Below are 13672 nucleotides of genomic sequence, written 5' to 3'. Positions count from 1 at the left end.
AGGGTGTCTGCAGGCACCAGTGGCACCGGCACCACGCTTCTCGGGATCGATCTTAACTGCTGTCCACGTGGAGTTTTTCCTTGTGGCTTTTTGCAGTGAAAAAACATTAATGAGGAACTTTAAAGGCTTGTTAATGACATCCTTTCATCCATCAAGGCGCCGTCCTCGTCCCTGTCCACCCTGCCCGCCCGGCGCAGATCCTATCAGGGCCGCCCTGGTGATGGAGGCCAGATGCCCTCCATCTGTCCGCAGCCGGAGCCACGGGGTCCGGGGGCTCTGGAAGGCCGCCCTCAGTCACTGAGAGACGGGCCGGTACCTGCAGTTTCTCCAGGCCCCGGGTCTGGCTTTCAACCACCATTCTGCTCCTGCAGACAGACAGACAGACAGACAGGGGCTGCACTGCAGAGTTCCCTCTGAACCTCAATGTCTTTCAAGCTGACAGCAGGTAAAATTGATGTGAACTTCAGCTTCCCAAACACAAACTTTATATCAAATGCCCACGAACAAGAGAAAAATCCTACACAGGCTGAGGGAGGCCAAACACAGTTCAAGCCTCACCTCGGGCCTCCATCTGCCCCTCCCCGTGACCCCACCACCAGGACAGTCTCAAGAAGACCCACAGGCCAACGAGGTGTGTGGAGACCCAGGCGTGGCACAGCCCGGGGGCGGCAGGGAAAGGGGGGCTCCCCAACTTGTCTTCTGGGAGTCTTCTGAGTAAAACAAAACAAACTCTCGTTCTTTTCTGTGTGTCCCACATTGAGACAATTTACCTGTCATTTCAGAGTCCACCTACGATGCAGCTTGAAACCGGAACAACGCTAAGGTCTTCGGCAAGCTCTTAGGCGGCAGGAACCGTCCTCGCGTCGATCCAGCTGTACACCTGCCTCTTCCGGCTGTGGCCGTGCCGGCCGCGCCGGTGAGCCTGCAGGGACTGAGGACACGGGGACTCGGCTGCCAGTGCTCGCCTGTCTGCTTTGCCAGGGGCTTCCTGTCGGGCGGGGCCCCCCGAGCGGCTCCTAAACCCTACAGGCTCCCGCCAGATCGCAACACCACTTTCAAAACATTTTAAGAAACTCCACGGATGGTTTTTATTCTGACACTGCAGCCTTAAAGGAAGACTTCTCTGGGATATCACTGCTGTTCATGACAGGTTAAGAAACAAAGAAATGGTTTCAGTATAACACTACCTACCCTGGACATGCTTGGCTGCTCAGAAGAGGAGGTTTGGGGTAATAAAGGGCTTGCAGGGGTGGAGAGCCAAGGGCCTGGGTGAGAAGTGCACCCAAGGAGATATTCCCGTGAGAGAGGACACCCTCCATCTCCAGCCAAGGAACGTGCTGCCCCTGCGGTTCTGCTGTTTCTGTTCTGCTGGGTAAGTGGACGTGAGTTAAAAACCCCAGCTCAGTCACCTCCGAGGTGAGCCCGCTCCCTTCCTCAGAAACACGCTGGCCTGCGTGGCGTCCCGACTCCCACCACGACTTCCTCCAGACCCCTGGCTGGTGCGGCCCCCACCAAGGCACCCTGGCTGCTGCAGTCACAGCCCCTCCTCCCCAGGACAGAGAGGTCGGACGCCTGCCGAGGCTCCATCACTGTCCGCAGCCACGGACGCGGTGCACAGGGCTGGGTGTCCTGGACACCCTGGCCCCTCATGGGTGAAAGGAGAGGGAGGAGAACATGCCAACCCTTCCCGCGCGGCCAGGGGCAGCTCCTTCATCACCACTGGGTTCTGCGAAAACAAACACTATCCCTGCGCCTTTCACGACCCGGGTCTCTGGGAATGGGCGAACACAGCCCGCGCCGGCCAAGCTGCTGTCCCACCACCGGGCTCCAGGTGTCAGCGGTCAAAGTCCCGTGCTGGATGGCAGGGGGGACCTGACCGTGGGGGGCCCGAGGCCGAGGCCAAAGAACACAGCTTTCTTGTTTCGACATTTCTTTTCGTTGGGAAAATAGTTTTGTCTTTGTGCCTCTTTTCCTCTTGACTTTCATAAACGTGCCGCCCCGCCGGCGGCAGCGGCCTTGGGCGACTGCGCGGGCCTTTCATGTTGGCCTCCGGAGCCCGTCCCGGAGCGGTACACGGCCATGCTCTGAGTAGGGACCTCGGGGCATTTATCAAGTTTGCTCTGACAGGGCCGAGGAAGCCCTGGGAGACTGGAAACAGAACGTGGTTTTGTACCACACCGAGGGCACAGCCCAAACAGCAGGGCCAGGCTGCAGAGGCGTGGGGTCAGCGTGGACAGCCTTGCTGCGGGTCCCTGACCAGACGTGGCTGTGCCCCGCGGGGGCTGGGCCCTTGCTGGCCGCAGGCATGTGGCTGCTCGGCCCTGGACCCTCCCCTGGAGCAGGCCTGGAGGCCTGGAGGTGACAGTGGGAGGCGCCCATCGCCCAGGGGACCCCTGCTCCCCAGGCCCAGGGGCGGTCTGGGTGCAGAGGGTGTGGGTGACATGGGACATGTCCTCAGGGTCTGACGGCGCTGCAGAGGGAGGGGCCTGCCCGTCCACCAGCAGCCCCGTGACAACGTGTGCTCTGGGGACTGTCACAGAGGCGGCTGACTGGAGAGGTCTACCCTGCCCCCATTTTCAGACCCATCTCCCAGCAGCAGCAGTCGGGCCTCCCCAGCCCAGCCGGGCCCAGCCCAGCCCAGCGCACTGCGGCAGCGCCCTCTATTGGAAAGCGCCCGACAGGACCACGCCCAGGCCCACAGGCTGGAGCCTGAGACCTCGGGCAGCACAGCCTCCTGCCCTGCTCTGGGCAGAGGAGGGTGTCCTGGTGACTGTGCACCTGGAGCGAAGCGTTTCCCTCCGAGAATTCAGAACACAACCACCCTCACTGCCCCCAGACGCAAAGAGCCCCCCAGACCCCCTACTTGTCCCCCGAGCACGTCAGGAACAGAGAGATGGGCAGCTCACTGAGGGCATGTTGAGGTTCGCTGCCTGTGAGGATGGAGCAGGGAGACTCAGGCCCGTCCGCAGACTGGCCATCTGCGCAGCTCCCTAACTCAGCTTGCTTTACAGACGTCCTGAGAAGGACTGCGGTTAGAAGATAATGCATGGGTTAACGGTCATATTTTATTTTTGAGCAAAAAAAAAAAAGCCAGAATTAATTTGGCTGATTAAGAAAAGGATGTAATAAATCACAAACTGGTGAGAGAAGTCTAGTTCTGTTTGTTAGGCCCCCGATTTTTGTGGGTGTTAAGGAAACGTGAAATACAAAGCACCCCCGCGCCGAGCACGTGCAAGGCTGTATTTTCACCCGGGTTTCTGGCGACGCACACAAACCACTCGAGCATCTGCTGTTGTGGACACTGTCACAGGCGCCCCGACAAAGCTTCCTTTCGCCCAGCTGGGTGTAGCTTGTTTTCTCCATATTTCAGATGCTCTGGTTTACTTATCCACACAGACCTACAAGTTCCCCTCATGTTGTTTTGGATAAGTGAATTAATTATAAAGTTAAAATGGCAACATGACAGTGAAGTATCAGACTGTGGTGTGTGGCAGGCGTGGGAAATACTCCCCACGCCGGGTGGTGACAAGAGCTGACCCCCTGCATGTGTGACCCCTACTCCCAGGTCGACATCGGGGTGTCGGGAAGGAGAGATGGGCGTCCCACGTCACCTTCTGTCCAGAGCACGCTAAGGCTATGGGCGGCAGGAGAGGCCGGGGTGAAACTCAACTCCTTAGGAAGGTGCCGTTTCAGCCACATCCAAGCCCAAATTGCTGCTTGTTTTCCCAGATCATTCTGGCAAGTGGCTGTTTTCTATTTGGTTGATATGACCCCACGTGGACACATCCACAGGCACCTCCTCCAGGGCCGGCCCCTTCCCTCAGCATCATACCGGCAGCTTCAGCAGCTGAGAGGGAAGGGAAGGCGGGGAGCATGCTGGGCGCGGGTCGCTGTTTCAGGGGATGGACCTGTATGGGGTCCCGGGCCCCCGTGGCTTGGCTGGCTCTGGGCGCAGCTGCGGTGTCCGGGGCAGCCAGCAGTTCTGGGGGCACTAGACGCCCCTCCTCCAGGGCGATCACCCTCACAGTGGCCAGTCCCCCACCCTCTCATCCCTGATTTAACAGACATCAGACGTGGGACAGTAACAGCGCGAGAGGATGGAACAGCGCGGCGGCCGGTCTCGGGCCTCCCTGTGCTGCGGGTGTAAATGGAAGAACAGATAGGCAGCCCGGACTCTCCAGCTCCTTTAATGGGGCAGGGCCCCCCACCCCCACCTCCCGCCAGCCACCACATGGATATGCCAACCTGTCCCCACACAGATGCTCAATTTCGGCCAGCAGGCTGAGCGCTGGCGGTGCCGCCCAGGGCCCCGCGCCAGGCGCTGGTAGGGCGGGAGCGCCCTGCGCGGGCCGGCTTCCCCGCCGGGCTGCCCTCGTGGGCCAGGAGCCATTCCTTCACGGCCATGCCTCCCGAGTAGTTGCCCATGGCCCCGCTGCTGCGGACCACACGGTGGCACGGGACCAGGATGGCGACCTGGAAAACAGGGAGGAAGCACCGTCAGTCGGGGATTGGGGCTGACGGGGTCTGCACGGCTGGTCCAGGCCTGCCTCGCAGGGATGTGGCCACGCGCGGGCTGCTGGCGACGGGGTGCTGGGACAGACCCCATGCCTGAGGCCAATGCGGGGCGTCTTCTAGAGAATTCCTTGATGCTAAGATTTAGGAGGAGAAACTTAGTTTCACTTCACATATGATCTGTTATGTATACCTACAAAATTTAAAACTGTATTTCCAAGCTATGAGTTTTGATGTGAAATTCTCAAAACATCTCCAAGAGGTAACAGACGTCAGGGGATCCTGCACTCACACAGGCCCCTTTAACCCACAGGCTGGCTGGCTGTGGCCCATGCAGGCCACACTATTGTAATAAAGTTTTTTCTGCTTTTGTAAATAAAGTTCCCCTAAAACACAGCCACACTCACTGGTACACGCTGCCTGCCTGAAGCACTCAGCGCCCAGGCCTTCGTGGGAAAGGTTTGCCTCTGCTTCACGCGCCCGTGCCCAGGCGCACCTGCCTCCCTCTGAGTCTCCGGACATGGGAAGTTCAAGAACCTCCAGTTCCCATCTGCTCCTACCTGAGTCACGACCCCCGCCTTGATCCTGGGCTGGGAGGGACCAGCCAGCTCTTCCACGACCCCATTCAGGACCCCGGGCTCCAGGGCCATGCCCTCCCTCCCTCCTCCACAAGGTCCCTGCCGCCCCCAGAAAGCCTAATGCAAAGATAGAGCTGCCCTGGCCTTTTACCCTGGAGACAAGTGGAGTGGTGAGGTGCCTGCCCTGAGCCCACAGAGCGATCCCACTAACAGCAAGGCCACTCTCGGACACAACCCGAGAGCTGCCGACTGTCAGAGGGCCCTGCGGTGGGGACCCAGGGCAGTGCCCGCCACCCAGGGCCAGTGCCTGAGATGTGCTGGGAAACACAGGCACAGGCTGGGCTCTGTGCACCCACCTCACCCTCCCGGAGAAGCTCGCCTGAGGCTCAAAGCGCTGCAGCTCTAGTCCCTGGGGAGGGGCAGGGCTGGCCCAGCCTCAGAGGGCGAGGGCCCAGCTCCCAGGGGCTGGTCAGGTGGGCAGGCCTGGGTGCTGGGCACTGACGGCCCTAGGACAGGGTGTCACCCTGCACCCAGAACATTCTTTCCTCGCCTGAGTGGCACCATGCAGACCTGTGGACATCTGATACCCCACATCGGAGACTGGACGCCAGGGCTCGGGGCGCTGGGTTCGAGAGGGGCCCTTCCCACGGGCTGCTTGTCATCCCTGCAGCCACACCCAGGCCTCACCCCACCTGCCCACGTGCTTCGTAGCCCCCCCGTCTACGGTGGGAATTCCTAGAAGCTGGCTACGCCACCTCTCCAGCCAAGCTTTTATCCCAAGAAAGCGAGTGTCATGATGTCCTTTAGCCATGTCTTAGCTGGCTCAGAACACGGCAGGGAGAAAGGGATGTAATTTACAGACCCTGAAAACCACAGTGGATGGGAATCGTCTGGGGCTGCTGACCTCTCTTCCTGGGCAGCCAGTGGACACAGGTCAGGCACACTCGGCACATGCCAGGGAGCCACACGCCAGGAGCCACCAAACACAGGGATGAAGACCGCGTGGGGCTCTGGGGGGTCCAAGGTGTTTTGCACAAGGGTCCTGACAAGCGGCCACTCAGGACTCGGGAAGGGCCTCTAGCCCGAGGTCACATGCAAAGCACACTGCCCGCAGGGGTACTGCTGCGGGGGGCCGGGGCGCTTGCGGTGAGCTGGCCGGGGGAGGTGGGAGTCCGACCTCACCAGCTCACAGACCAGGAGCTTGGGTTGCTGTGGTGACTCATTCACCCAGGGGTCCTAACCCCGACCTGCGTGGCGAGGGTGAGAGTGAGCTGGCTCCCTTCCCAGCGTGGTTTAACCCGGCAAGCAGCAGTCGCACCTCCAGGTCCTGAAGACGGCTCGTGCCTCCCATCTGCTTGGCGGGAGGGACAGGAACTTTAAGGGTGGAATGTTTGCTCTGACTGAGGGTTTTTATCAAACACAACAGTCACGTTAATAACTGCTGTGAAGACATGATCAGATAACATACAGTTCAAGCTCTGGACTGATAAAGAGGGAGACATTTAATTCAATTTAGTTTTACAAACATTTAGGCACCAATTCAATTTTCCTACCTAACGGCAGATTTCACAGGTGAGCGTGGATTTCCCGCCCTCTCCCCCAACAAGCTATGAAATTGTGGCAGTGCGTAATGCGAACCTCTCTCTTTCTCTCTCCCGGTTTCCATACATCATGCAGATAACAGGACCGCTCGCCCGGAATGGCAATTGGAACGACCTCTCTGCCCCGTCTTCCTCTCTCGTACATGGCGATGCAGAACAGGTGACTCACCAAACACGCACCACCTTCACCTCTAGAAACGGGAACGCTGCTTCTGTATGTGCTAATTTTGGTGTCAAGTTTCAGACTCTTAAAATAATGAAACCTGCCAGAATGTATTGGGGCCCTAAGGACATTTCAAAGGATCAGCACCCTCTGGGCCCTCTCCGTGAAGCCTGTGCTGCGTAGGCTGCAATTTTTATCAATAACCAAGCAGCTCCTGCTATCGCAGCTGCCCTGAGATCTTCACGCCGGGAAACCTGATTCACCCGATATGCGAATCCATCGCTTACACAGACCCTTTCTCAAAAGCTATAAAACTTCCAAACCCATAGATTTGTCTCCAGCAAAAATAACACGAAGGGGCCTTTCAATCAATAACGGAATCCCTCTGATTCTGGTGCCGGCTGAGTGTTTTCTCCAACTTCGCCTTTGTTCTCGGGGGCAGCGGCCCACAAGGGAAAGGCTTGTTTTCACTCGCGGCTCATCAATACCTAAATCCTGGTGAACAAGTGACACTGAGAAGCTGTAATCAATAGCTCCCTGTGCGTTTTCTTCTTCTGGTCAAATGGTTCAGCCCCACTGACAGCCCTGACACTCAGAACATGATGCTAAATCTTTATCAACAACCATCCGGGTGACTGGCAGAACAAGACTCGGGGGGTCATTAGCGCTCGTGGCGATCTGTGAATAAACTAACTCCTCAGGAATGTGTTTGTTTGGAAGAAGGTGGGGAAATGCTCTGTGCGAGTATTGACTGCCTTTGAACTGCATTTAGCAAATTCTGTCCGAGGGTGACTGGAGGGTGCTTGATCGGGGAGGGCCGTGTTCCACCAGAAAGCTGACCATCCTCCAGGCTGGGCCTGGGAGGGGGCCTTCCGGAAGGCTGCCAGGCCATCTGACCTGGGCTGTGAATTTCTTCATGGAAAACTCTGGAAAAATCCAGGGCCGAGGATGGGATGTGACTTCCCAACAACAGCAGAAACCACCCCTCCCTCTGGCGGGCGAGAGGCGGCCACGCCGAGAGCAAGCGCTGGAGTCCGACCCGCCACGTGTCCCTGTTCCCTCCGAGCCACCCAAGGAGCGAGTGCGCAGGGAGCTTCCTGGGGTTTGCGACACTCCAAGTCCGTTTCTCACTCTCCTCCCCGAAATGCACTCTGGCTCTTTTCAGCCTGAACATGGAGATGTTTTCAATGTCGACCTCTCACCAACTCAGCCTCCATGCTGGACCCACATGTACGGTTCTGAGGCCGGGCCCCTCGCCCTCAGCCCCGAAGGGAGACCTGAGCAGGGCCGGGTTCTCCGTCAGGCCCCCAGGGCCACCCTGTGGACCCCTCAGCCCGTTTGCTCTAAGGAGGTTCTTTTCATCAACTCTGTGGAGCCCCGGGAGGATGCTCACTCCGCCGGGCCGAGCCACAGGAGCACGTGGCTCCTGTCCGCGGTGTCTGTGCCACACCTGGAGGTGGCTCGTGGGTCCCGTGGCTGCCGGCACCTCTGCAACCTTCTCGTCAAGTTGAGGTCCCTGTGTGAGTCATGGGCGGTGCCCAACCACAGAGTGACGCGCAGGGAAAGGCCATGGAGGACTCAGGGCCACCCTGGGGCCTGCGGCACAGGAGGGCCCGAGAAGGGAGACTCCTCAGTGTGTCCTCACGGCCACCTGGGTTCAGGCCCCCGACGGCGGTGTCAATACGGGGACTTTGTGGACATTAGAGTTTTGAGCCCTTTGAGATCCTGTTTTATAAATTTCAGTGACTGAGGCCATCCTTGGGCAGAGACATTCGTAGAGATTGATAGCAGGAGGGGAGACTCATGCCGTTTTCAGGACAATAAATGAATCTGAATATCGCCACAAGCGCGATCGCTGCCCGGCCGTGGCCTCCCCCCAGAAAGCAAGGAGCCGCTGGATGGCGAGAGGCCAGGGAGACGCACTGCAGACGTCAGCTAGCAGAGCTGTCTGCCTGCAGAGCAGACAGGTGTGCACACCGAGGACTCGGGCGAACCTCGGTGAGGGCGTGACCAGGAGAAGCCCGGCCTGAAGCAGGGGTGGTCTGGGACACGGGGAGAACGTCACAGAACATGGCGCCTCTGTGATGCAGGAGGGGGCCAAGGGGGCCTCCCACGGTCGTCCCCATGGCATCACGTGGAGCCTTGGTGCCACAGTGTCTGAACGGGCTCCGTCTAGAGCAAAGTCACCCTTGGAGAAGACAGTGGCCTCTCGGCGGGAAGGCATAGCTTAAGCTTTGCTGGGAAACGTGAAACGTCACATCCAGAAATTTAACTCAGGACCACCGGCGTGCACCTGCAGGGCGTGGAGGAGGTGTGCGCCACGACGCAGCTGGGCCGCTGCCATTCAAGCTCAACGGGTGCAAAACGGAACGCTGCCTGCGCCTACCAGCCCTCGTCAACGAGGACGCGGGACACGCAGAGATGCGGGGGGTCGGTGTGCAGTGTTGTCCGTACCACACATCGTTCCTGACGATTCGGGATTTTTAATAGCACAGAAAACTCTTCTCTAGATCAGATGCACGTGGAGACAGTACAGCCCCTACCAACCTGCAGGGCCTGCCACTCAAGTAACAAGCTTTGTGTGAAAGGCCGCGTGGCTGCACCTCCTAGAGACCCGGGCTCTGCCCTTGGGCTGCCGCGAGCCGTGGGCTGCATGTGTAAACGCCAGGCTCCCCGTGAGCAGGGATGGAGACAGTTTTGAGGACACAGAGCAAAGCCACCGAGATTTTTAAGAAAGCGGGGTCTCTGTGATGTAGTAATTCCGCATCCCATGATGTCAGATGTGCTCCCCTCAGAGGCCGGTTGTCACCGACCACCGTGGACACTTCCCTATAGCTCTAGGGAGAAACCATTCTAACGCGACAGCAGGCCCTGGCAGGCACTGGGGGCTAGTGAGACTGGGAATGTTCCAGGGCCCCATGCAGGCGTGTGGGGTCTCCCCACGGGCCAAGCTGCTGGGTGGACAAGGGCACCCTCCTGCCCACCCGCAGGATCCAGAGGCACGTATGGCCTTGGCCAGGCCCCCATCATCGCCTCCCCTCTAATCATACTGACTTCCTTCCCGAACCTGGACAGCCCGCAGACCACGCACAGCGTGTTGGGGAGCAGAGGCGACCTCTGCCTTCCTGGGTAAGACAGGCCTGGCCCTGTCCTCCGGGGAGATGGCCTCTGGGGTGTGTGAGCTTTGCTCTCAGCAAGACCTGACTGCAGACGCACAGGAGGGACCAGGACATGGAGGAGCCCGGGGAAAGAACTACTCCCAGGGAGACAGGCTGGAAGATGGTGAGGTGCCAGGCCCCAAGGCCCATGGCCTGGACCTCCTAACAGAGTGAAGCCCCTGGGAATGGGGGTGTGTCCCCAGCACGTGCGTCTTTCCAGAGTGCAGGTTCCACATGGATGGCCCTTTCTGTCTGTTCTCCCGGCACCTGGAGAGGGTCTGGCACCCTCGGCACTGCTGTCGAATCACTGTCGGGTGTCTGCTCGGCACCACTCCAGGCTCGCCGCCCTGAGCTCTTGTGACCAGCCACTCCGTGGTTCTGACAGACACTGTGGGGGTGGGGCTGGTGGAGGGGTGGGAAAGATTCCCTTCCTCCTTCACCAAAACAGTGGGGGGACCCACCAGTGCCGCCCACGCTATCAGCGCTGCTTCCTCTCCGCCCCGCCCACTGCAGCCCAGTTGCCTCCCAAACACGCTGATGCAAACACCACTTGGACCCCCCCTGAGTGCCAGGCCCAGGCCCACCCGCCGACCGCGGCCACCGTGACCCACGGGGATGCCAACTCACAGGATTGCTTCTCATTGCTCCTCCCACGGCCCGCGCGGCCTTGGGCTTGCCTGCCAGGGCTGCTAATTGCTGGTAAGAAACCGTTTCTCCGAATTTCACAGCCTTCAGCAGCTTCCATAACACCTGCCTGGTGAAGGAATCTGAAAGGCAGAATGCAGAATGACGTTATTTGGACAAACAGCTCCAACAGCTCGGCTATAAATAGCTGCCAGTCCTGAGAGAGGAAGCACAGCCACACAGAGCGGGGTCACCCCAGTTAGAGCCCAGCGCCACACGCAGCCTGTCACCAAGCCCCCAACAAGGAGGGACAGGCGTGAGGCTGGCCCCTTCGCCGGCATCCCCCATCGATGCATCACCATCTGCACCCTCCTCCCGTCCTCCCTGAGCTCCACGCAGGACCCGGGCGGGTACAGATCAGCGCGCAGTTCAGCCCATCAGCACACGAGGCCCTGCCTGCATGCCGACTTTGGAAGCTTCTGTGCTGCTGGTTAATTTCCCACTTCAGCAGGGACACAGGAGGATGAAGCCACAGCCAGGGGCCAGGCTGTGGTACTATGCTGGCAGTCCACGCCCCACGGCGAGCGGGCCTGGAATGCCAAACACCATGGTACACGGGCTGGCGGTGCCCTTGGCTACAGGCCTCTGTAATGAGCAGGGCTGCAAAGATGAAATACCTTTATTCCCGTTTTGATTGACTAACCACATCAAACTGCATTTGCTCTTCATTCCTGCTGCAGGAACCAGGAGGTGACGGCTCCAGGTTTGGAGCCGTTTCCTGGGCGTGGAGGTTGCAGGAGAGACTCCAGCCGTGAAGGAGGCGGGTGGGGATTGACACCTATTGTCTTTCCAAAGGGGACCCACTGGACTTGCAGCTGCGTCTCCCACGGGGCGGGGCAGGGGGTCCCGATGTCAGCGACAAAGGGACGGCCCCTACGGGAGGAGCGGTGTTCCAGAGAGTGTCCAGAGGGCACTAGTTACACCGGTGCCAAGTTGGCAAAGTGCAGGTTGGTTCTTAAAGGAAACACACCCTTACACGCGTGTTTAAATAGTAAAAATCACTTCGTAACTGAAGGGAACGATAATCACTTCACCGGGAAAAAAAATCTGTTTAGTCGTTATTATAACATTAAGCAAATTAAACATCAGCATAATCCAGGTGATACTAGAAAAGGGCCAGCGAAGAAATTGACTTTGTTGTTCATTAATTTACTTGGATTAGCAGAGGGCAGAGAGACAGCAAACGCGCTCTAGTTTTCTATGATATAATTTCAAACTGTACACCATTTGTGGCAGGAGGGTGACTTTGGGGTTAATCAGACTGATTTGTCCTTTTAATTGCTTTCTATTCAAAGAAAATTCATTAGATAATGTTCTCTTCAAAATTCATGAATCAATTTAACTGAAGAAACCACATTAACAGCTTTGGGTTCATTAGCACATACCTCGGTGTGGCTGGCTGACGGCTGCCAGGGTTTCCTTAGGCAAACAGACTCTGTTTACTGTGATTTCTTCAGAAAGTGTTTTGAAATCAAACTGCTAATCGCTATGACTGCTGTTGTTGTGCCCAACTTAAAAAAAAAAAAAAGAAGAAGAAAAAAGAAGAGCAAGCAGCCTGGTAGTAACTTCGAGCAAAAGAGATCCTGGAAAAGCAGCAGAGAAAAAACCGGCCGCCGGTGCTGGAGGACGCAGAGGCCGGGGTCTGGCCTCCTCCGAGAGCACTAAGCTGCCGTGCTTTCTTGCCCGCGTTGTGGCCCAGGGACAGGATGCTGCCTGGGTTTTCCAGAGCAGCCCGGGACTCACTAAACCTGCAGAAATACAGCGAGAGGCGTGTGCAAACTGCGCTGGAGACAGGACAGCTCCCAGACCCCACGGCGCCTCTCCCGGGCCATCACCCGAGCCCCAGCCTCGAGAGCCACTTGGACGGCCGGCCGCCAGACCACAGAGCAGCTTTCTCCCCAAGTGAGAAAGCACGGTGTGATAAAAGCATCGTGTCTACGCCCACATGTAAGCACTGAGTTTATCAAACACTTTCAGCTTCACTGTCAGTTTTTCATGGCAAACCGTTTGTCCCTTTGCACATCATCAGGCAATATATTAGGCAAAACAGCTCAAAAAACGCAATATTTAGCAATGAAGCACACTGTCCTATAAATGCATCTGAAACCTCAGTTTCACCCTGGAGGGAGCAAATGCATTGATTAGTCTAAGCAGCTCTCAGAGTCAGTGCCTCCACCCGGGACCTGTGCAAAACCAGACTAAATCCAAAAACCAGTGTTGGAGAGCACCGTATTCAGAGTTCTTGGGGTGAGTTGTTTTTTGGGGGTAACCTTTGTTATGGGGTGTGGTTTCCTGATGATGGGCCATCCATCAGCTGCCCAGGCCTCAGGGCTCTGCACAGCCACCTGCAGCCAGGGCACGCGCAGGTGCACAGGTGCGTCAGGGCCCCGTCTGTCCTCAAGGCCAGGCCGAGGGGAGCACCTTGATCACTGTGCGGGGGCCACAGACTCGGCCTGCCCCCTCCCTGAGCACAGGGAGCAGTGCCGTGTCCGTAGGATCCCTGCCACCGCACCGAGCCTGCTGTCTGTGCACGGGTCACAGCTATTTGACAGGTTTCCAACCTTCCGAGGGCTCTCAGGCCCAGGACAGCACACCAGAGTTCAGGGTAAGGGGGTGGGAGGCGGACCCCTGTGTCCTTCCACCTGTGTGCTCCTGTGTCCTCGGTTCATTCCTGGAAGCGTATCCGGTGCTTTGATGGTGTGGCAGTATCGGGTCAGGTTGGTTCGTTGACATTTAAAGGGCACATGGTGTCCAAGCTCCCCTCTAGGTTTCCAGGATCAGACTGATAAGAAAAACCCCAACAAAATATCAACACATGCATGCATGAACATGCATGAACGAGGGGATGTCACTACTCACAGACATTAAATGGACAAAAAGGTTTTCCTACAAATAACTCTATTCACATATTCAACATCACCGATGCACTAGTCCAACTGATCAAGCACTGCAAACTGCCAAAGCTCATCTAAGATG

At 57.8% G+C, this 13672-nt stretch overlaps 1 protein-coding gene across 3 annotated transcripts in view; it reads right to left on the bottom strand.

The window, feature by feature from the left end:
- Positions 1-4171: 4171 nt before the first annotated feature.
- Positions 4172-13672, bottom strand: part of MGMT (O-6-methylguanine-DNA methyltransferase) — a 235155-nt gene continuing 225654 nt past the window's right edge. For all 3 annotated transcript variants that reach the window (XM_072972119.1, XM_072972120.1, XM_072972118.1), the window contains 2 exons: positions 10640-10779; positions 4172-4473 (listed from right to left, as the gene is read on the bottom strand). In XM_072972119.1, coding sequence (XP_072828220.1) covers positions 4264-4473; positions 10640-10779 — 350 coding nt within the window. In that variant the 3' untranslated portion in view covers positions 4172-4263. The remainder of the gene's footprint in view (positions 4474-10639; positions 10780-13672) is intronic.

The sequence above is a fragment of the Vicugna pacos genome, chromosome 11, assembly GCF_048564905.1.
Source record: "Vicugna pacos chromosome 11, VicPac4, whole genome shotgun sequence".
NCBI lineage: Eukaryota > Metazoa > Chordata > Mammalia > Artiodactyla > Camelidae > Vicugna > Vicugna pacos.
The sequence above is the reverse complement of the archived record's forward strand: the minus strand, read 5'-3'. Positions and strand labels throughout refer to the sequence as shown.